The 20445-nt window shown below is 37.7% G+C and overlaps 2 protein-coding genes and 1 long non-coding RNA gene across 7 annotated transcripts; all 3 read right to left on the minus strand.

Moving 5' to 3' along the window:
- Positions 1-518: 518 nt before the first annotated feature.
- LOC135583182 (U-box domain-containing protein 52-like) lies at positions 519-5777 on the minus strand. Of its 5 annotated transcripts, none has more exons than XM_065103598.1 (12): positions 5364-5777; positions 5090-5273; positions 4877-4959; positions 3994-4115; positions 3706-3905; positions 3546-3603; positions 3193-3439; positions 2930-3031; positions 2437-2865; positions 1523-2278; positions 899-1024; positions 519-796 (listed from the first exon to the last, which is right to left on the minus strand). In XM_065103598.1, the coding sequence occupies exons 1-11, from the start codon at positions 5613-5615 to the stop codon at positions 923-925; spliced, it is 2535 nt and encodes an 844-aa protein (XP_064959670.1). In that variant the 5' UTR covers positions 5616-5777; the 3' UTR covers positions 519-796; positions 899-922. The 5 variants fall into 5 exon arrangements, with proteins under 5 accessions (XP_064959670.1, XP_064959669.1, XP_064959671.1 ...); XM_065103597.1 differs by having other exon boundaries at positions 519-799; XM_065103599.1 differs by having other exon boundaries at positions 519-1024; positions 5370-5777.
- Positions 5778-6708: 931 nt separating this feature from the next.
- Positions 6709-15473, minus strand: LOC135609863 (YTH domain-containing protein ECT1-like). The gene is made up of 9 exons (XM_065103601.1): positions 15277-15473; positions 13537-13604; positions 13282-13459; positions 12608-12678; positions 12181-12523; positions 11969-12093; positions 9192-9692; positions 8849-9061; positions 6709-7387 (listed from the first exon to the last, which is right to left on the minus strand). Exons 1-9 carry the CDS (start codon positions 15308-15310, stop codon positions 7043-7045), a joined length of 1878 nt encoding a protein of 625 aa, XP_064959673.1. The 5' UTR covers positions 15311-15473; the 3' UTR covers positions 6709-7042.
- Positions 15474-17173: 1700 nt separating this feature from the next.
- On the minus strand, positions 17174-17872 carry LOC135609287 (uncharacterized). The gene is made up of 3 exons (XR_010485726.1): positions 17825-17872; positions 17591-17699; positions 17174-17496 (listed from the first exon to the last, which is right to left on the minus strand). It is a non-coding gene; the product is annotated as an uncharacterized LOC135609287 (long non-coding RNA).
- Positions 17873-20445: the final 2573 nt, after the last annotated feature.

Below are 20445 nucleotides of genomic sequence, written 5' to 3' on the forward strand. Positions count from 1 at the left end.
CAATTTTTTTTTTTAATCCTAAACTAGGATAGATTTTGATGTTCCAATTTAGCTTCATATCGAAAATAAGAATGAGTCCATTATCACTAACTTGGCTTAAGTATTTGGAGTTATGTGATTTAGATTCACCAAGTTAATAGGTCACTCATATTATTGAACTTGGGTTATGATTATATATATATATATATATATATATATATATATATATATATATATATATATATATATATATATATATATATATATATATATATATATATATATATATATATATATATATATATATATATATATATATATTGTTGTGAATTGTAGAAAATCAAGATGATAAGCAGACTATAAATTATCATTCATGAACATGGAAAAGAAACCTATGCTTTTCAACGTTTATATATTTTGGAGTCGAGAAAAAAATACTCAAGTCACTATTGAAGTAAAAAGTTGTAGTCATTCATAACATTCCACAAAGAGAGAGAGAGAGAGAGAGAGAGAGAGAGAGAGAGAGAGAAGAAGGCAAGGCAAGGCAATGACGCATGCAATATATACTAGTAGAAGCAAATCTTCTGCGACCTATACATTTCAAATTTCTTGATGTTGTCATGAGGTAGAAGTAATATGCTTCAAAAGAACACAAAGCCAGTTTCTATAGGCCTTCACTTGCTGTTGGTTTCCATCAGCAATGCTTTTCTACATCTAAACACAGTCCCTTAGTACAAAAATTGTCAGAAGACTCCAAGAAGGAGAGTTCTTTTACTCCTGGTATAGAGAAGGAAGTTATGATATCTGCTTGGCAATGCTGCTGTCACCACAAAAAAAAAGGAGGATATTACTTTCGACTTGCACCACAAATATTTTTGAGATGTAAGAAGCATTTCATTTTTTTTCTGTGGAGATATACCCCAGAAGAACTGCTTCCTCCATCTCAGGAAGTGCTCAATCTTCTTCCAGGAGTGGATGATCCACTAAATTGGCTTATCGAACTTTCATATCCAGATTGCATAGTTTCAGGGTCGCTTCTAGTTTCCTAAACAAACAGATAGAAAAAAGAAGTATCATATGGGGCCATCTACTATTTCTCATTATGAGATGTTGATGATCTGACAATTTTGAGCTTATCTTGCTCAAGTTGGAAATCATATGTCATTAAGTTGAGCATTTGTTCTAAATCTGGCCATTTTATCAAACTGAAGAATATCAGTGCAATAATAAATCTACAATCAGCATATTATCAATTGCCATGACATAGCATGACCATTAGAGGCCTTTAAAGCTTTTTCATGGATGATAATCTCTATTATTGTTTCTGTACAGTAATCTCCAGGTTTGGTTAACTAATGCATTTGCTAAGGAATTGGAAATATTATATTGCATGTTCCCGATGCCACACTTCCTAATTTCCTTTCATCTACTTAAAGTTTATTGTTCCACAGGTATTTCCATAACTTAATGACATGCCTTATCTGCATTCATTTGAGTCAGACAATTCCTAGCAAACTTAATTGTATTAGGGAAGTTAACATACTTGAGTAGAAACTTGACTCTGCATAGGTGAGAGGTGTGAGCTGTTCCCAAACAATGAGTACTGCATATTCTCCTCTGCGAAATCCCTGAGCCTGTTGAGTTCTGGCAATATGACCGTCGCAAGATCTGGCCGATCCCTGCGCCTAAGCTCTGCGCACTTCAGTGCCAGCTTGGCTAAGCTTAAAGCTTCGTCCATGGGCCAATCTGGCACTGTGTAATCCAACATCTCTACAAATGTTCCTGTCTCAATTGCACGCTCAACGTAGTGTGTCAACCCCATGGGAGGTCTGCCACTAATGATCTGCAACAGCATGATCCCAAGAGAGTATATGTCGGACTTTATACCGAGCATGCCAGTCTGCTGATACTCTGGATCGATGTAGCAAAATGTGCCAGCCGTCGCTGTCAAGCGATACTGGGTGACACTGTCTGCTACAGATGGAGGAACCAAGCGAGCGAGACCAACATCACTGATCTTGCTGACATAATTCCTGTCAAGGAGGATGTTTGCAGGTTTGAGGTCTCTGTGAACAAGCGGCTCTGGCTTAGTCTGGTGAAGGAAGAGGAGGCACATGCCAATCTCTGCAGTGATCCGGAATCTGTGCTGCCAAGGGATTGGTGGTGTATTCCCTCGCCTCAACAATCGATCTTCCAAGCTCCCATTTGCCATGTACTCGTATACAAGACAGCCATATTCTGGGCAGGCACCCAGTAAAAGAACCATATTTGGATGTCGAATGCAGCATAATATTTCAACCTGTCCATGGAAGATGATACAACAAAATTGTTACAGTCATACATTTATACTTAGGCAGATTCCATATAATTTTTACTGCTACAGGAGACTCTGAGTATATGTGAACTGAAAATTCAGAGTTGTGATACTGTGAAAGCATGGGTGCCCGTGTTGCATACCTCTTGCTGAAACTGTGACCTTCCTTGGGCAGCATCAGGACGAAGAACCTTAACGGCAACAGGTGTATGATCTAGGTAACATCTGTAAACAGGACCGTATCCACCTTCTCCAATCTTCCTCTCGTTCACGAAATACTCGGTGGCTACTTCTATCTCCTCTATTGTGTACCTCCTGTACCTGAGACTTGTATGTGACAATGAATCAATGGCCTTCCTCCTCTCCTCCGCCTCTTTGAGTGCCTGCATCTCTGCACTGATTCTCTTTTGTGCTTCTGATTCTGCAATTCGTTTGGATGCTTCAGCTGTTTGTATTGCTGCCATACACTTTGCTCTCTCTCTCTCTACTAGAGCAAGAGCTGCTTCTTCTGCCTGTCGAGCTTCTTTTAGTCGTTGCCCTTCCTCTACCTTCCAACGTTGGAGCTCCATTGCCTGCAGAGGAAGGCATTTTCACAAAGTAAGTTCAGTTTTTTGTGGGCACCGATGGCAAGATTACCTTCTGTTTAGCTGTAAGTGCTTCTTTGCATGCTGTGCTGTACATGTCCATCGTCTGCTTGAGTTGTAATCTTAGCCTCCTAATCTCTGCTTCCACATCTTCCTGCAAGTTGCAAGGTAATATGCATGCCATTTGTCATTGTGAATGGCTTATATTACATCAATTTAATTGATATGATTTAGACATCACTGTCTGTAAGTAAAACTCTTTTCTTTTTTATATTTAATTTTTTCTTCCTAGTAGCGAGAGAGGAATAGACTAACCATAGCCTGAGATGATGAGCTCTCATAAGAGAAGGAAGATAAATCATTCCCAGCAGAGTTTGAACCTAAGGATCGGGACAGTGACTCGAAACTGAGATCAAAGCTTTCCGAAACATTTGACGATCTTGGAGGGAAGCTGTGCTCCATGCTTGTCCCGCCACTGCTCACAAATGATATATCGCTGTCCAGCATCAAATCTCCATATGATTTTGTAGTTGAAGTACGTCCTCCCCTGGTAAAAGGTGACCTATTTGAGGCAGAAATCTTATTGTTCAGCATATTTGGAGGGTACTTATGGTGTTTGTTCACACATTAGCCTTCTACATATTTTTTTTGATGATGGAAGTTCTTACTTGATTGATTCAGTATCTTTTTGCAGACACCATGGAGACAATGCAGCCTCATGTGGCACTGAGAAATTTCATAGTTTTCTTTAGGGGTAGAAGCAGCAAAAGCCAGAAAAAAACACACACACACTGATATAGTACTTGTAGCAACACAAATTTTTCATACCATTCTTGGGTTTATGGTCCTGTGGATCGGGATTAACACTTGCTTGTTCTTGGATTTGATTCCGGAGAGAAGAGATGGTTGGAGGAGGCCGGACAGCATTCCTCATCGATGAGACCTTTCCCTTGGAGATGATGTAGACAGTGCAGAAATCAGGCACACCTTTGCAGATACTGGCACTGAGGTCAATGGTTCTAAATGATCTGAGGGAAATACGAAAAATCAAGTATTATGGGGAGGTCCAAGAGACTTCCACTTAGTTAAAGAAGTGTTCAAGTAGTTCAAGACAACCTAACAAATCCGCCTCTCGATGATGAACCAACGACTAGCTTTTCAATTGCGGCATGTGTGATGAAATCTGAAATTGCTTCGGCAACATCAGTGTCTTCAAGTATGACATCTTTGCATTGCACCTGTTCAGGAATACACAAATCATGCTTTCAGTTTGTGTTGTGATTGAAGGATGAGCTTTTCTCGATAGGATGGTACATATATCAAAAGACTACAATCACAATTTGGAGCTTGGTCTTGGGCAGCATAATTTGTTGTGATGCGCATTAGGTGGATTTAATCTCATAACACCACCCACCATCGACTGGTAGGTGTTTAAAAGAATATCAAGAGAACAAATTGTCCATACTGTGAGTCTTCTCGAGTCGGTGACAGTGGTCGACTTCCTTTTGCCAGGGGCTTTCTTCTTGAAATATATCCAAGTATCTTAAGAATTTTCCTTGTTCGAGGAGGACCATCGCATGAACCTGAGATGCTGCTTTCGGCAACAGGAGGTAGAATACAACCTCAAGGTACCTTGACTGCTCCTAAATATTTTGCTTGCTAGGAAAGGAACAGTAGATTCTTCACCAGTAGTGCGAATGTGGAAGTGGTCTAAAAATATTTGAGATGTTAAAATTTCTTCATCAATAAATTTCACCTAGTGCTGAATTTTTGCAAAACTAGGGGTTTCCAAACCTCATCCATTTGAGCAACAGCTTAGGCACATCTTAGATATTTATGCTCATAAATACACTCGGTTAATTTTTCTATCGCCTTATCTTGGCTTGAGAACTAATGTTGTTGCTCATTTAGTTTTCGCACAATTTCACCTACGCCCAGGCTACAAAATACTCGCATTTACTAAGTTAAAATCTTAAATTAAGGCAAAAAGGTGGCTTACATCTTTTCGGGTGCAAAAACATCGAAATGGGATGAACACGTCCCTCGAAATCGCCGCAGAGGAAGCATCATCTCTGTAACCCGCTGCATCCCATCGAAAGGAGAAGGAACAGTTAATCAGAAAAAAATATTTTGCAGCGTTCTGCATGGATAGATCATGCAAGGATCATGTTTGCATAAGCCCCGCGGGAGGAGCAAGGATAAGGCATCTTACATGAGGGCCTGGTGTTGACATGAATTAGGGTCAGGGTCTGGCCTCTGGTGACAACATTGTCTAGAGCCCACTTGAGAGCACTCTGGCTGCTCTTGTCCTTGTCGATGGCCACTGCTACTAGTCGGCATGCCGCACTATTTGCCTTCTCCCTGTGCGACATTCCTCTCAGCATTGACACAAACATCTGTTCTGCATCACAGCAGCGTATAAGGAACAAGAAGATGGGACGCAAAATGGACATGGGAAGAGGAAAAAGATAAGCAAAAGAGCTTGCTTTTACACTTTCTTCCTCTCCTTCTTTGGGATCCGTCGGTCTCTTGATGCCTCTGCCGCTGAGAGGCATAGGAGATGATAACTGAAAAGTTTTTCCTCCCTCTCTTGCTTTGTTGTTATCGTTCGTCTTCCACCACTTCCTCCTCCTCAATTTCCTCTCGATATCATTCAATCTGAGAACTTCTCTTTCTCTTGTGAGGTCCAGCGGGGATGGAGGGGTGGGGGTTCCATTACCTGTTGACACATTGACCATGCATGACCCTGAATTGCCTCCCTCTGCTTCTCTGCAGTCTTCGAATTCGTTGCATGGCTTTGGGTTCTGCAGCACTTCGGATTGCTACAATTGTATGGCACAGGGAATTCGGCTTAAATATTTCTGGGTCACAATGTGGCTGCTACGTTTGTTATCGAGTCAGCAGGTGACAACACTCTTCTGAGAGCTTCCGCCATATAATGGCTAATACTAAAATCCCAAGCGATTTTAAGTTATTATTAGTCCGTTCAAATTAAATATCGTACAATATAAAAATACTAGAAAAAACTCTTAATACAACGGGACCTATATATATATATATATATATATATATATATATATATGGGACCCACAATATATATCTTTTTTTTTCTTTTTTTTCCAAATATAATAAAAGAATAAGTATGCTTTTATGTGCTATGTTATGTCACCATCGTATCTCGTCATCATCGTCGTCACCATTCTGCAGATAAAAAGAAAAACTAAATTTATTCTGAATGAAACATCTCATAGAAAGAAAAAATAAATTTATTCCAAGAAAAACCATTTCATAGAAGATTAATCGATGCACTGGTTCATGGAAGACAAACCTGTTCAGATTGATTCATGAGCTTCTTGAAATTTTGGGAAATCATCACCGGCAACATGAGAGTTGAAAATGGAGAAACAAGCAGAGACCTTAAATCACCTTTTCAGAATGACAAAGCTCTACACCACATTAACTTTTAAACTCATTTAGGACTGATCACCTCAAAGCAGAGAGAACATAATGCTACTTTGATTAAACAATCCTTGAGCAACACAAGAACAATCAACTTTGGGTCATTTCTAATTCGTTAACTGATGTAGATAGATCACAACTAAGAGATAGAGAGCTCAGTTCCAAAACTGGACTGAGCATCCAGTTTTAATTAAGTGGCCTGCAATGTTAACATAGCTATTGAATCATGTAATAATCAGCAAAAAAAAAAACTCAAACATGTCAATGACAGTACCAAGTATTACCTGAAACATTTCAGCTTTTTTCATGGTGCCAGACACAAAGTACTAGCGTCACAAGAAAACTAAGATAGACAGAGTTGGAACCGAACGATACGGCCAAATTATTCATATGCCATTCAAATGGAACTTTACAAAAGCTAGTAGAGAACTCCAGATCTGCCAAAGACTGTCAGAAGGAAACAAAGGGAGGAGGAAAAAAAATAGAGTTCTCTTTTTTCCCTTTTCTTTCTTTTCTTTTTTCTTGAATGGCCAACAAACTGTACAACTGCTTCAACAATACTAGAAATCCTACTCAACAGCTTTTCCAATGCCTAATTCACCAAACCTAGTCATCAGTCATTCTGAACATTAAGGATCTGAATAAGAGGCCTATACTCTTGAATAACTTTCTAGCTGCTCATTGTTATGGCTGCAGTTGCTGGTTTCTACAGATCCTTGGGCTTGGAAGCAACAGCAGTATTTAAGGAACTATTTTTATCTGTCGAGGGGTCAGCATTGCTTCTTTCTTCCAACGTGACAGCATGCGTAAATTTCTCTGAGATCTGGCCAATGAATTCTCCAGGCATAGTAGCTGTGTTCCTTTGATCATCCCTAAGAGCTGCTGGAACAGGCCATGCTGAGTTGGATAGCTGTTGCTGGTGCTGGTGGGACTTCCTCTCCTGCATGGCTTTCTCCCGCTCCTCATAAAACTCGAAGTCATCAAGGATTGATACCTCATATTCATGCTTCTTAAAAATGCTTAGCATCTCCAGACCCTGCTCCAATTTCACCTGCAATTGTTCAAACACGAGTTAAACAAGTGAGTAGACCAGGCAACCATGTGAGTCAAATGTAAACCATGTAGAGGGCATAACTAAAACAAGAGAAGCCCCAAGTTAAATTATGGAGTATCAAATCAATTTATGCAATGAAGTAATGCTCAACACATTGGTTGAGATTTAAGAAAGAGCAGACTGAAAATTTTAAGCTTTTAAGCATCATACACCCAGCTCATACAACTGTCTTGATGGATTTCAATCTTGACTAGGTTCACACATATGATGATGCAAATTATGGATAATTTTAAAAGTCCTAGTAGTTAATTATATCATGGAATAAAGATACCATCAATGTCTGATTTATTCTTCCCTCTAACTTTGACCTTTGGATCTGACGGTATAAATGACATTACCAGATAGAAAATCCAGTTGATTCCATAGGAAACTTCTAATTGTCGGCAATGTTAACTCCAAAAAATTATCAAAATCATTGACAACAAGTTTGGCACAAAATCAACAAAATGCATCACAGGTGTGAACCCCCACAATAAACCAAAGCTCCATTCAAGGGCTCAATTCATACTGTAAGCAAGATCAATGATCATCTAACATAGCTCATTTAGAAGAATTGGTTTCGGATCCCAATAAACAAAATGCTGTACATTTAGAAGAATTACAATAGTTAAACAATTCTATGATCCTCAATTTGAAAAGTAAAAGATATAAATATAAATGAAGAAGGTGGACCAGAAAGAGGGAGGGGGCAACATAGGTGACACGAAGATGATGCAAGGAATGCAAAAAATATTCTAAAGTTGGTGTATTCGAATGGAGACTTAAACTATTTAAATAAAAATAAGATTGTAATATGGGAATCTGATCTCAATGACAAGCATTAAACTAATAAATTTTTAGTTTCTTCATTACATATAATAATAAATAGGTAATGTCAAATAAATATAATTGGAAAGAATTTATGGCTGCATGTTGTAAGCTAAAAGGATGGCCATGCCAGAGACATATCAGCATGTGCTATGCTGAATCTGTGTCACGATACATAACTATAGTGTTGTAGGCATGCACCTTCTCCCCTCCTAGGGTATATCCAACTATAGTCGAAACAGTTTAGGCCTTATGCCTAGAGCCACAGACCATGTTCTAGACATAGACCAGACTATTTTTGCAACATCCCACCCTGTCCATGGTAGCTCTCCAAGTTTCAAGGTTAAATCATAATTATTAAGAACTCTGTCATCTCTCAGCAGAAATCTCAATTTACAACCTCATGTACAATTGATATCCAAAATGATCAGGATTCTTGACTCCTTATGATTTATAATCTATCCATGTTCAATATTCGCTAATTAAACTCATTTTATGGTAATTTTCACATGCCAGGTACTTAATTCAAGAGTAGCTAGATATAAACCGTCTGTACAATCATACAGTTCATAGTCAAAAGAAGAAACTCACTTCTTGGGTGTCTCTGCTGTTGGTGACAGGCTTATTGTCATTGTTTTCAAGAATAATATGCCGAAACAGATTGTTGGGTACATCTTTCACTATCTGCCACCTCACAGGGAACTGGCCACTCCACTTGTCTTGCTGCCAGTAGTCCACACTTTTCTCAAAATCAACAGGTCCAATCATTTCAGCCACCCCGCAGAAATGTGCACTTGCATTTACCTGTACAATTTTTTTTATTTTGTTACAAAGCTAATAAAATAACGCCAACTTACTAACATGGGAAACTGCTAAACCCAAACAGAAATACAAAAACTTGAAAAGAGTACATGAGAAATAAGAATGAAATTACCGAGAAAAATAAGAAAACTGGACAAGGATCTTCTTTCTTATTTGCTTCATGGTATGCAGAATCCAACTTCTTGTTTCCATTGGAAGTGCTAGCCCAAACACCATATTTGATGCTTTTATGAACATTATCCTCGCTGTAAGACTTAATTACAAAAAACTTGGCATCCTTGTACTCTGTAATAAAGTCAGGATTATTATACAATTTTTTATCAACCCTTGAAGAACTGTTTCCATTGTCAAGCGAAGGATTGTGTTCAGTCATCTGATTATTTGTTCTACTTGCTCGTGGCCCTCGATTTTGTTCGTTTAGAAAATCAAGATTGCCATTGCGACTGTACATGGTTCCCTTTCCTCCGCTCCTTCTGTCCAGAGCAATCAAGCTCTGGTCCTTGAATCCGAAGCTAGGAAAAGATGTCTCAAAAATGCTACCATGATACAGCCCACCATGGGGCGAATTGATAGAGGATCCAAAACCATACAAAGATCTGTGTTGTTGTGAAGCCTGAATGCAATTAGACAATCAAATGAATATACTGTAAGAAACAATCAGTAGGCATGAACATTTAAAATAATAGAGCAGAACCTTATGTACAGTGTATAAATTCAGTCTTGCAACCTGAAGCCACATCCAGTGAATATATACACACTGTGCTTTAGAATTCTCTGACAAACTAATGTTTTAATTTATTTCATATGGATAATAAGAAAATTGATGTAACCCATACCTAAATTTAACTAATATAGACCAAGCAAAAGCAATGCCAATTCAAATCCCAAGACCCAAGAATATTTAAAGACTTGACCTCTGCTTCAATGAAATAAAAGGTGAGAACAAAGGCACAATACTAAGATGGCTTAATCTTTAACAATACAACTCTTTTCTTAGCATGGTACCTTGCAACAAATTTAATTGTGTTTCTCAATGAGAGCATTTGTGAAAGGTTCCTAAAATTTGTAAATAGGTTTCTTTGGTTTAAACTTTGGCAATATGAACATGGTGAACACTAACCAACAATAGCATATGTCAGGAATATATGTAAAATCATGACTATATACCAAAAAAGTTACACCGTTAGAGAGAATCTATGAGTGTACTACTGCTAACTTCAGCTTATGCATTTTCAATCAGTGATTGACAGTTACCTCATCATGTTGGATCGTGATAATTGGTATCAGAACTAACATAGTATTGGAGAATGGTGAGAGACTCGAGTAGGTTAGGGTTACTCATGTATGGGGCCGATTAAGCTACATGTGAATGGGACAGGTTAGGGCTACTTATGGATGGGGCCAGACGGTACGTCATAATGTGAAGCTATCATTGGACTATGTCTCACATGAATAAAGCTAGAGTTTGATCTGGACCAGTGATTTAAAAAGCGCTAGGCACTAAGGTCAAAAAACGCTCAATGCGCTAAGCGCTCGCCCGAGCAAAGCGAGATACTAAAATATAAAAATATATAATATAATTAATAAATATAATTATTTAAATAAAATATGATATTAAATTAAGAAAGTCTAAAGGACAAAATCACAAACAAAAAGTCTCAAAATTCAAAACAATAACAATAATTTCAAATAAATAAAAATTAGTAGTATTAAAATCAAAATAATATATTATTAATCTAATATATAAAAAATATTGTTACTCGTATACGGTTTACGATATACTGTTAAGATACTATTAACAGTATACTATCAAGTCGATGTGAGTAAGAGTAAGACCGAGGCTGCTGACTGAGAGCAACGGCAACGGGAGCGGTGAGTGAGCGAGTCATGACAGCGACAGCAACAGCGATAGCAGCAGCGAGTAGCGATAATGGCAGCGACGAGCAACGACAATTGCAGCGGCGAGCAACGACAACGGAGAGAGGCAACGACAGCATAGAGAGACAACGACAACGTAGAGGGATGCTGGGAGGTTGATGTCGGCGACAGAAAACGCTGGTTCGGCCACTTGGTTTAACTCGAGCGCTCGCCTCTTTGAAGCGCATTGCCTGGACATGAAGCAAGGTTCTCGGGCCTCGCATCGCCTTGCCCGAGCGCCTATTGAAATCGTTGATCTAGACTATATTGAGCCTTGACAAGGACATCAAACCCTTCAGTGGGGGAGATTGCAACACCCTGATGAGTGTACTCCTATTAACTTCAGCGTAAGCATCTTGAGTCAGTGGTTCAGACTTAGGATAGTTATCCCATCAGGTCGAATCATAATAGAACCAGTTAAAGCATTTTGAACAAATTGTAAAATCTCATGAATCATATTAAGACCTTATTTGATTAAAAAAAATTGTAACCATGGTTTATCTCATGGTACACTAGTGTTGATGCAACTTCTTGTTGTATTACAATTAGCAGACAAAATTAACAAAATGCATGGAACACAATTATCATAGAGAAAATGAACTTTTGGGACAGATGTAACAAAATTATATTAGTCTTACAGACCTACATTAAGCTTAATGATTAACTGTTACTTTCTCATAGTTAATCTATTATGTATGTATCCATCTTTTCATCTATTTGTCACAATTCAAAGGTATTAAATCCAATTGGCAGCAATTATTGGTTCAACCTACACTAAGCTGTATAAGAAACAAAATTCTACTATGGAAACTAAGCATGTTAAACTGATAAAATTATATCGATGTGTTTAGAAAGTCACAAACGGTGAACAAATACAACTATGCATTTAGAGATACGAAGACACAAAAGATAGTAGTCATAGAAGAGGCTAGAAAACTCTGATACAAAAGAAACTAGATAAGTAATCATTACCATTCCATAAGTTGGAGGCATGGTGTTTTGCCCAAATGACATGAGTGCACCAACTGGCTGGGGAGAAGCTGCCGGTGGTGATAATGGAGTCACAGACCCAGTCCCCTCTGGGGATCTCAACCAATCTGACCAAAATCCACCATTGCAAAAACCATCAAACACTTGTCGTGAATCACAAGAATCAGTATTATATTAATTGCTGGCAAAACTACCTCTACCAAAAGACCCATAGGATAGCTGATAACCAGGTCTTGGTCCAAACGGGTGGGTGTTGAAGCTTGAGGTATCAACAGGAAATGCTCCTTGCTGATCAATGGGCATTGTCAAATCAGCTTGTGGTATTGGAGTTGGTGAAGACAGAAACGGCATATTAGGAGGAGCTGGCTGCTGGTAGTATGCACCTGGGAACTGGAACTGCTGCGGGGTGTAGAGTTGGCCATCTCCACTAATAGAAGGTAGAGGCGTTGTAGCTGGGGAATAGGGTCCATAAGGCATCTGAGGACTGTACCCATATCCAGTATGATATACGAGTGAACGATTCTCATTGTAGACACCCTACAATACAATAAAAGTTAAGAAGATTCAAAAGGAAAATAGAAGGTAAAATGATAGAGTCGATGTATGGATATTGATACTTACAGTGGAACCAACTTCTAGGCCTTCAACATTTAAATGTCGAGAGTACTCATCAGCAATTGGATTCTCATATCCTGAAGCAACATTATATGTTCAAATATGTTTCTCCAATTTCATATATCCGAATCAAATAACTACGAAGTTGCATAGAGAAAAGAAAATTGATCCAACTGAAGAAAAATATGCAAAACCAACGTAACCTAAAGCAACTTTGTTGAACTTTCTTTGGATGCAAAGTTAGTAGTTTAGAGGTACTATAAATTTATGTAAAGCATCAAACGATAAAGAGAGGCAAACAAAGAAATTCTAATAACAAACGATAAGACAAAAACTAATAAGACACAAAGGCCCATTAAACTTCACCATAACAACATTAAAACTGCTTTCAGGACTAAAACTTTTACGTGTATGCTCTCTTACAGATAATCCATCTCATAGGTAAACTCAAGCAAGCAGTGTTTTTAAGGCTGAAATATCCGCTTTATCTCATGCAAGTTCAAAAAGAAGAAATTTAGAGTCTCAATGTAGATTCAGAAAATAAGAGTTAAATTGATGTAATAAAACTTTTGAACATACAAAATTTACAAGCTTGCTATGATGATAAAAATGCCATATACAGGTATGCCAAAAGATAATACTATTAGAAAGCACAAATGGATATTGGGACAAAAACTAACCTCTATACCAGAAGACATGTGCCGGAGGGGGCAAATTATTTGGTGGAAAAATTATACTGTCATCATTAACTGCATCAGAAGAACCAAAATGGTCTTGTGCATCTCTTGGGAGACCTATGTTACTTGACTCATCTGAAGCATTAGAGGTTGTCACTTTCTCATCTATAGCAGAAGGTGGCTGATAAAAGATAAGATAGTTATTAATGACTAGAAGTTGGATATAAGGAAAAGAGAGTATGTTCAAAGTGTAAATACCTGTTCGTTCAAGGTCTCAACAGTAACAGGTTTCTGATCACCATCTACAGTTGATGATTCCAAAGGCTCTGGTGAGTTTTAGGAGAGTACAAATAACAACTTATTAGTTAACTACGGCAAATGCAAGTATAATGTAGGTGCCTGTAAATACATTATGTGTTTGTTTGAACAAATATGTATATTTATCTATATGCACATATAAGCTCGTGCATAGGTAAAAATAAACATCACATACATAGTGTGAAATACACATGAAATATTACACGTATGAATGTATGCTTATTATGGTGTATATATGTACATAAAAAGAACATCAACTTGAATGTAAAATTACAGAACCAAAGGTCAAAAAGACAGACCGTAACCACAAAAGGTAACCGGAAGTATTGAAGAAAAAAGCACTAAAAAATTCAAGGAAATATGCTCATTCATATATCAGAAACTTGGTTTATACGGAATAGTATTCCACAAACAGCAATAGATTTATTGCACTAGAAAAAGTTCTGAGTTTAAGCACTAAATCATACAAGGACACAAACACTGGATTAGGAAAATAAAAACTCTAACCTTTTTCTGAAGCTAAACATAAGAAGCACCAGTAATCTGAAATTGCAAACATCCACATCCAAGGCCAGAAAAAAGATATTCTGTCTAATTTAAAAAATGCAAATCAAATGCAAATGTTTGAACATGGTCAATGCTTGATTTGTCATCTCACGATGTGTATGACTGAATTAGTTCATGTGGCACATCCTAAATATTAAATCAAGGATGAATATTGATTAAATCAACACATTTCTGCAGGGCTAAATCCAACAATTGCTAAGTTTAAAATGTCCAAGGCCGCACCAGATTCACTCTCTAGCGTAAAATCCTCTGTTCACTTCTGAGACAGTAGTTAGACCCCATTTTTGAAGAAAGAGTGTCTAGAAACTAGAAATTGTGACCGACAGGACTAGATCTATTAAATTCAAGTTGCAAAAACAAGGATTTCAGACCACTAATCAAACTTATGGAAACAACTCGAGCAAAGTTTTCAAGCGTTAAATTCCAACCCATTTATGTTACTTCTCTGATCTCTCGAATTCTCCATCCCAACGATACATAAACGACATCACCAAACACTTTTTATTATCTAACAGGAAAATGGGAAAGTTAGATCCATGCCAGTTGCCCTAGATCAAGGTAACAAAGGAGGCCTTGGAGAATCAGACTTGTGGTGTTTTCCAGCATCCTATATCCGCAAAATAGTAGATGTGGCAATGACATTCTTCACAACACAAAACCATATTCTCAAATTTAGCACAAAAACTCGTATCCAAGTCCTGGCGACACCAACTTCCCGCTATAGTGGTGGATCTGCCCATGTTACAGGTTAACGTAATCTCCATTTCTCTACTTGATACTACATACCAGACAAAAAAAAAAACACAGATTATCTGAATTACACAAGGATTCAAAGGGAGATCTAAGAAAATTCACCACAAAAGTCACCGGATCGCTCTATCACAACCTGTTTCACGGTCACGAGAGATTTCAGCTTACCCAGCTCCTTAACCCACATTGCCGCAAAAAAATCACGTCTTCATCAACAACTCGGGACCGACACAACGCCCAAACCACAAGAACCAAATCACGCCCCGCAAAGATCACATCCTTATGAATCAACCATGCAACAAAAGCCAAAAATATTGGCAATAATACATCAATACATAAATCCGGTGAAGGAATCGGGGATACCGATACGATCCAGCGCCTGCTGACTCGTCTCCATATCGAACCGAGATCCCGAGGCCCGTCCGCTTCCAGAAGAAGGATTAAGATGAAGACTCTGCGGCCCCCTCTTCCTCGATTCTCCTCGGGGACGAAGGGTTTAAGAGAAGAGAGAGAGTCTTTGTTCCGAGATGCGGCTTGGATTGGGAGGGGCGAAAGAACGGCTGCGGCCCTCTCTTCTGATAATAACAGAGGAAGGAAAAAATAATAATAATATAAATAATATATAATAAATAATAACATAGGAGGGAGAATATAATATGTTTTTTTTATATTCTTTTCCTTTTTGATTTCTTTTGTTCTAATCCGTCCCCAATTCTACCTAATCATACAACTTATAGTACACGTCCAATTAGGGAAATAATTATTGTGAGGCATACTCTAATCGACTACGATTAAAGACTCCTAATAGATTATCTTGAAATTAATAATAATATATAATTTTTTGTAATTAACCCTGATTAGGATTATAAATAGTTTTAATTGGCTTGGACACCCATGTTGATAGGATTGCTCTTAATCCAGGTTTGACTTAAATTAGGCTCATTCTAACTCAATTTGTACACATCAAGAAGAAGGATAGGAATACAATCAAGTCAAAAGCATGGCTGGGAAAGTTGACCAAAGACATTATCATGTCATTAAATAAAAAGCTAGTTAAACATATAATTTTTATTTATGTGAATTCCTATGTGTTGTGGGGAGATCTAAACTAACCTAATTTGACTATTAGACTTTGACTTTTAGATTTGGATAAATTTTAAGATTAAAAGAGTTATCTTTTTGTCAAAAAAAAAATTCTTCACTGTATAAATCAAAATCATTGTCATGAACATACTTTTCTATCATTTATTGACTAAATTAGTTCGCTTATGTGGTTTTTAGTTGAAATAGCTATGGATAGCCTCATGTAAATAGAATTTGTATAAAAAATTAGAGGTAGATAGCATTTATTAATCTTTTTTTATATTATTTTGTATTGTTAATTTTTTTAATAATAGTAATAACAGTAATTGGGAGATAGAAATAATATACAACAAATAGGAGAGAGCAACAAGTTTTTCTTACTCCTTTTTTTTTTTCTTACCATTAACTATTGTTGCAATGTCACAATATTAATTAGAAGGAGAATGAGATAATATAAGAGAGAGAGAGAGAAAGAGAGAGAGCATTTTTTGGTAGTAGTTAATGGTCTTTTTCTTGTGGGCTTTTGTGTTAATTTATAACAATGACATGAGGGGTTGAAGAATTTATATGATAGCAACTTGTTGGTATTAGTTTTTGGTGTTTTCCGGTGAAATCAAAGACCCAAAAGAAGAAAGTTAGGAAGGAAACACCCAATGGGTGGATAGGTGGATAAGAGCAAGGTTAAATGAAGCCTTGGGAATGGATTCGAGGGATCATGTGAGGGACAGTGTTTGGAAAAGTGGTGGAAAGTGGGTCGGATCTACGTGTAAAGTGCGGATGAATGTTGGTCACTCAATCAGTGTTGAGGCTTTGGATTATTCCTGGCTCCTAATCAGTGTTTACTTCTGCTCTAAGATGTTGGTCACCCAATTTTGATTCTCCAATCAAAGTAGAGGTGCCATTAATCCAACTTTCAATTTATAATAATGACTGCTTAATGTATATATTTTCGTGACTTAAATCCTGATCAAGCACATCATACATGATCATAATTATTACGATATAAAGATTATTATCGATTTAGATACTGAGACGAAAAACTTATTTATAAGGACCTATAAACATTTCGACTCATCGGAGATCATGATATACAATACAGTGATGTAACACATTAAACTCAACAAGTACTTAGATTTCATTACCAATCTATGTCTCTAAGGAAATCCATCACATCCTCTCCTTCTAATAATCATTTACATTGTTTTGCATTTTTATATACAGAACCATGCTTTTAATATGTATGCACCTTTGATTCACCAAGTTTCAAACATCATGTTGCTATCATTGCCAGGTGCTTCTCAACTTGATACATCTGAAAGCCCACTAAATGGGGTGCTCAAAAGAAATCAAGAAGCTCTTGTTGGAAGTTGATGCTCCAGTCCTAGTTACATGTCTTCATTGCATCTTAGTGTTGGATCACAAGGTCACCTCCTCACATGTTGTCAGGGATTTTGGACAATCTGCTCACCATGTCCAAGTTGAGCCTTTTTTCTGCACAAACTGAGATGAAAAACATCAGATAGAAATATTGAACTGTTGTCAAGTTATGAAAACATACCAGTTTCTCAGTTTGCCATCTTCATTTCCACATTACCTGGGCCAGTTTTCTGTCCTTGCAGAACTTTTGATCCTTCAAGAAACATTGTAGAAGTTCATTGTTGATTAAATTTCATAGAAGAACTGATCTTCTGTAATGATTTAATCTGCATAAAGAACATGACAGAGTTGTGAGTGTCTTGATTAGAAGTCATCCACTTGACATGATCAAAGGCAGTGCTGCACAAAACCTCCTTTTCTTTTTTTCTGAGATTAAACAAATATGTCCTACCTCAAAATTGGTAGAGGAACAGCTTCAGGCATGACTGCAACTCTTCTGTCCTTGCTCATGATTGTTGCATCACCAATCTGTAACCCTGCAATCAAGGTTTCAGCTTTTGCAGTAGAACCAGCAACTCATGTTTTTTCCTTTCTGCCCCAACCACCACAAGATGCAGAGACTACAGTTCAAGAGTGTTGCTGGGAAGATTACCAGTTGTCTCAGGAAGAAGATTATGGTGACCTGAGTCCAGTACCAATCATCAATCCTGGTCAGCATGCTCCAGTCCCCCATGCTTGATTTGCTTATGTTTTGGGAAGCATGCCTTCTATCTATCTGCACTTCTACATGCTAATGAAGCACACTGCATTAAAGTGATTTATATTTTGGTGTGACTGTGGGTATTTGGGTATTGCATGAATTGCATAAGAATTCAACTGAGGTGAACTGTGTTTCATCATGAATTGTATCAGAGAAGAAATCCTAGTTCCTCTTTACTTATTCCTTGTTGACTTTATGTTCTATGCCAGTCATCTTGTTGTATATTTAGAGCTGCTTCAGGACTTCCACCTCTTTCCTTCCCTGCAAAGTTGACTACACTAAAATTTGCTCACAAGCACTAAATTTAATCTTAGGGAAATCTTATGGCCTTGGATGGGTTAAAGAATTGCTATAATGTACCTGAACTAACACCTTTATCTGATCATTTCCAAGCAACAAACAAAGCCATCAGGAGAGTTCAGCAAGCTCTGTACAGCAATATATTATGGAGGGAAGGTCATTCAGATCTACTGAAATCTTTCATTCTCCATCAATGTCCTGAGAATGAGCACACAACTTCTGTAGACATCCATTCTCTTTTTCTTCTTTTTTGTTGTTGGATAGAAGTTTCAAGTGCCACACAAGCACTCATGACTGCAATCAAGATTCTGCTTATCATGGATTGATACAAGTTACCAAGGATACCTTTAAAAACCAGCCAATTTAAACACACTAGGAATAGGAGCTACATCAAATGTTGTTGGAATTGATCTTCTTATTCAACTCAAGCAATGACATCCTTACCTTCAATTCTAAAGCAAACAAAAGCTCCATCATCTGTTTTCCAAAGAGAAAATTTTTGTTGACTAAATTGATTTGCAATTGTGCCAAGAATTGAAGCAAATATAACGAATTTAGACCCAAAAGTTCTTTACAAAAAAATTAAACCCATAGTCCTTGACATATAAACCAGCATCTTATTCATAGGGCCTCGAAGGCCTTCTTTACTTCAATCAACTGTAGCCTACAAAGAAAAAGCTACCAAAACTTGTTAACTAGACATAATTCAAGTAGACAATAATGTGCAAGTCATGTAATCTATCGACACAAAGGTATGTCCATCATTCATGTTGTGGTGACTAAATAACAAGCAAAACCAGGTTTCATATATAGCAGGCCAGGTAGCGTTCATCATTCCACTTGCAGGTAATCCAGAGAGAAGGTAATCTTTAGACCTGATTTATTCCATTGCCTGATTCAATTAAAGCAGAAGAACAAGGGACTATGATAAGTTGCTAAAGTTCTTGTTTCTCTATGAGCACTTGGTGCTGGTTCAGCCATCATTGAACCAAGCTAAATCAATGAAATATCACTCATTGGCAACATAATTTGCCACTGAAAGCCAAGACAAGCTTATGATGAATCACCCTACTCCAATCAGCTGGAAGATTTGGTCAGATGAACTCATTAGTTGATCATTAAATGACTGGCAGATTCATAACCTTGTCATTCAGATCAGATAGTTTCATATTCTCTCCATCACAACTTCCGCAACTCATCAAGGTATTCATAAGAATGGTTTAAATAAATAAATTTAGCAGGCCAAAAATTTATCAGAGCTATTAGATTGGCCTAAAGATGGTTTTTCTATTGCATGTGATAGAAAACTACAACATCAGATGATGAAGACCCTTGCCAGTATAATCCTTCACTGAACACCTAGCTGCAGTAGGCCTACAGCAGGTATCTCCACAACAGTTCCTCCAAACTTCTCCTGAACATCCTTGGGGATCTTGATCTGCTTGGCTGTGCAAATTATATCCTTTCAAACCGATAACTGATAACGAGACAGAAAAATCAAGGCAAGCACAGTTAGGTAATATCCAACTTACAGCATTCAGTGCTTTGAAGAGAGCCTTGAATAAGATATGGGGGTTCCTTGAGCCAATGATCTGTAAATAAGACAACCTAAGTACAGCCCAGATATCTAGAAACATAAAAGGAGTGCGAGGTCTTCACACCTTCGATTTGAACCAGCCAAGTACAGGACAGTTTCCACAGTTCTAACTGCTGCTGGCATACCACTTCTCATTGGACAAGGCCAGAGGTATATCTAACAGAATTGATAACAAGTATAATCCATTTTTAACTCCTCAAAATAATAAAAGAAAAGATGAGATGGCAAGTGTCGGTGAACAAAGATGCCGGGTCAATTAGGTCCACGGGTCGATGTCGGGAGTTTCCTGTTGGTTGAGCTGGACGCCCAGGTAGGTCGGACCTTTGCGACGGAGTGTTGGTCAGTATTTGTTGGTCCAAGCATCGTCAGCGTTGAGTTGCGTCTCTTCGTTCCAGAGATAAGTAACAACTCGACC

This window comes from Musa acuminata, chromosome BXJ2-4 (genome assembly GCF_036884655.1).
Source record: "Musa acuminata AAA Group cultivar baxijiao chromosome BXJ2-4, Cavendish_Baxijiao_AAA, whole genome shotgun sequence".
Taxonomy (NCBI): domain Eukaryota; kingdom Viridiplantae; phylum Streptophyta; class Magnoliopsida; order Zingiberales; family Musaceae; genus Musa; species Musa acuminata.